At 34.1% G+C, this 3,545-nt stretch overlaps 1 protein-coding gene across 1 annotated transcript; it reads right to left on the bottom strand.

Annotated features, from left to right (window-relative positions):
• Positions 1-1,342: 1,342 nt before the first annotated feature.
• Positions 1,343-3,545, bottom strand: LOC146912116 (uncharacterized). Its single transcript, XM_085719256.1, has 5 exons — positions 3,413-3,545; positions 3,181-3,330; positions 2,788-3,063; positions 2,593-2,700; positions 1,343-1,964 (listed from the first exon to the last, which is right to left on the bottom strand). The coding sequence occupies exons 2-5, from the start codon at positions 3,199-3,201 to the stop codon at positions 1,587-1,589; spliced, it is 783 nt and encodes a 260-aa protein (XP_085575382.1). The 5' UTR covers positions 3,202-3,330; positions 3,413-3,545; the 3' UTR covers positions 1,343-1,586.

The following is a 3,545-nucleotide window of genomic DNA, read 5'->3' as shown; positions in this document are numbered from 1 at the left end:
GCATTCACTTAGAATTTCTGTGTCTCAAAGTCATATCTTAGAAATTCTTAAGTCCATTGAGTCTGTATCTGATTTGTATTGTGAGCACCTCTGATTGTATATCAAGTGTTCAACCTTAAACAATTTTCTGTGTAATTTTGTTTAGTTAGGAAGTCTCTTGCAGTTGTGCTTGAGCAGGAAGTCTCTTGATTGTGTTCTTGAGCAAAGGAAGTCTCTTGCTTGTGTGCTTGAGCATTGGAAGTCTCTTGCTTGTGTGCTTGAGCATTTGTAATCAGATATTACTCATAGTGAAATCTCCTTGGAAGTGCAAGGGGGACTGGACTACTTCCGGATTGTGGAAGGAACCAGTATAATTGCTTTGTGTCGTTCTTCTTCTCTCTCTCTCTGTTTTATTCCGCTGCATTTAGATTCTGATTATCACTTCAGAAGCTGTCTCGCTTAGCTTCTGATCAGTGTGTTCAGTTTTTAGGAGAAACGAAGAATTTTTCTAAAACACAATTCAACCCCCCTTCTTGTGTTTTTCTCACCTTCAATGATGGCCTTAAAACGGTTGGGTCCTCAAAAGAGATGGGGAAACTACGAAGAATAGCATGGGGAAACTCTTCCGAAATTCACGACAAGCCAGGAATTTAAAGAGGTGGGTTTCTTAACAATATAAGAACTCAAATGTATTAGGAATTGAATATCAAAATTCTATCATCAATTAGAATAAGAGAACGTGGTGCTTCCCTACTTTAATGCTAGGTGATTACTATGTCTTGGAGGGAAGAATTTCAATAGATAGTGAATCATGAATATCATGGAGCAATGGAGGATTAGAGAGGGTACAAATCCGTCAATAAACTACCAGAATTCCCTCACAAACTAATTTAGTGACGGATTTAGTGATGACCGGTAATCCCTTAAGAATATTGGCCTTGCTAAATATTAGTGAGGGATTTTGGTTTCCGTCCCTAATTGATACGGATACAATCCCTCACTAATTATATAAACCCGTCACTAAATATGAACCAGAAATGAGCTAAAATTTGGGCAAATCCGTCAGTAATTAGTGAGGGATTCTTGTTCCCTCTCTAATAGTGAGGGACTATTCTATCATTTTTTACCATTATTTCCGTCACTAATTAATGACGGATTGGTTTTCCCTTTCAAATTTTGAAGGCATAAATTGTGATGAAACTTAATTCCCTCACAAACTACAATCTTTGGTTTAGTGAAAATTTTATTTCCCTCACTAATTCAAACCAGATTTCATTAATTAATTATATTAATATTGTAAATGCATTTACTATATTAAATCATATTGAACTTGTTGGAAATTATACATATACAATATAAAACACTTGATAAATTGTCTTCATACCCATCACATACATTCATCACCATAAATGTCATAAGGAAACTCTCAATAAATTTACAACCATTGTTCAACTCTCAAAATACATAAGAGTCATAAGAAAACTCTCAAAATAAGTTTCATAAGAAACGCTTAAACATTTTTAATGGTACTAGAAGTAGCACATTAACTAAGTTTGCAACCAAGCTATCAAAATAACCATATATTATACATATTATATATCTATATATCAAGTAGATGGAGGTGGAGGTGGATGTAGATGACCTTGAGAAACCATTTCCATCAATTTAGTCATTTGCTCCCTAAGAAAACGTGAATCTTCCTGCGATGCACGAATCAACTCCTCATGAGCCTTCAATTTCTCTTTAAGTGATGCATTTTCAGCCCTCATTTGTTCAAATTCAGATTGTAAGATGCCGTCAGATCTGGAAGATCTAGACAACTTATATCTCCCTGCTTCAGGGCCCAAACCATATATACGACCCTTCTTATTTACTCCTCCGACAACATCTAAGAAGATAATGTTGTCACTTTCATGTCTAGAAACATCATCCCCTAGTGCCTCCTCATGTGAATCCCTCTCAATAATCCTTTTTTCAAACTCATCCTACAAAATAATTATATTTTACTAACAAGTAATAATTTCATACTTCATTCAGTCAACAGAAACAACTTTTTTAAAAAAAAAAATTCAATACATGAATAATTCGAAGTAAGTATATGAAATATTTTGATAACTATTCTCCCCCTGGTCTTAAACAGAGTACTTTGTCACCTGATAACTATATGAAATGTTGGCCTAAAACCTTATCTAAAAACATTGTTGATTTTTACCCGGTATGTTGTCCTAAAAACTTATCCTGTGTTCACTGCTTGCCTATATCAGTTTCCCATAAGCATCAAACAAACTAACATTCTCATATATCTTCCTGTCAAGACAATTCATTATTTTTCTCAATATGCTTCTAAAATATACACTTACAGACTGCTACATATGTGCTTAACAATTAGCATCAGTGCAAAACCTCCATAAAAATAGCATCAGTGTATAACTAGTTCCCAACAACTAGCATCAGTGAACAATTATTTCAGCGCTAAACTATTAAAACAATTAAAAATAGCATCAGTTCTTACACAATTAGCATCAGTGCAAAACCTCCATATCATACTTCAACTACTTTAAAAATAGACTAAATATTCATCAAGTTCAATAAGGTCATGAAGTAATAACTTACAGCAACATCCTTTGATTTTGAGGAAACCCACTTGCTTGGATCACCTTTCAATTTGTGTGTGTATTCAAATATTTCCCAAGATGTTGGAGTCACTTCTGGAGATGTTTTCTAAAAACAAAACGGATCAATCAATGTTAATTGAAATTAAAATGCTTAACCTAACAAATACAATTAAACTCAAATTCAATTACTTACTATTCTCTTAGAAATCTCAAATGTTGGAATCGACCCTCCAGTGTGGAGTGGAGCATCAGAAGATTTTCTGTTTTTGCTGTTAGTTTGTGCCTTGCTTTTCCATTCATCCTCACTCCATTTTTCATCCAATTTCTTACGCATTTCAACTGGAATCCAATCACCATCATCTTCCCCTTTTCTGACCCTATACATTGCACTTGAGTATAACTGAGAGGCTTTATGGTCAAATGACTTCTTAATCTCTCCATTAAGTTCAGGTAGCCACTTAAACTTCCTCTACAATATAAAAAATATAGGTTAATAATAGAATAAAGCAATATATTGAGAATAATCTACATGAAAAAAATAAATATAACTAGTAAGATACGTAAATATTCATGAATACTTTCATACATTAAACTCTCTAAACCACATTGCAATCACACTATGTTTCCCGTTTTTTTTTCTTCAGCCTTTAGTTCTCCATACGTTTTCCAACATCCATCAAACTTTTGCTTCATAATTTTTGTTATCGCACGTGTAGGCGCAATAGGAGGGTCAAACCTATTAAAACAATATTGAAGAAATTGTAAGATACGAGTATGATATATTTAAAATTAAAGGACAAAAAGTAATCAAAGCATACGTGCTCTCTGGTCCTGGACGAATCCAAATACGCTCATCAAGAGGGTCCTCACTCCCAATGTTTGGAGATGAATCCATATCATTTGATGACACTTGTGGATCAGCTCCAGATGCATTAGTTGATGGGATTTGTG

This window comes from Medicago sativa, chromosome 6, assembly GCF_051527215.1.
Source record: "Medicago sativa cultivar Bolivia chromosome 6, Bolivia_mono, whole genome shotgun sequence".
Classification (NCBI taxonomy): Eukaryota; Viridiplantae; Streptophyta; class Magnoliopsida; order Fabales; family Fabaceae; genus Medicago; species Medicago sativa.
This window is presented reverse-complemented; position numbering and strand designations above follow the sequence as displayed.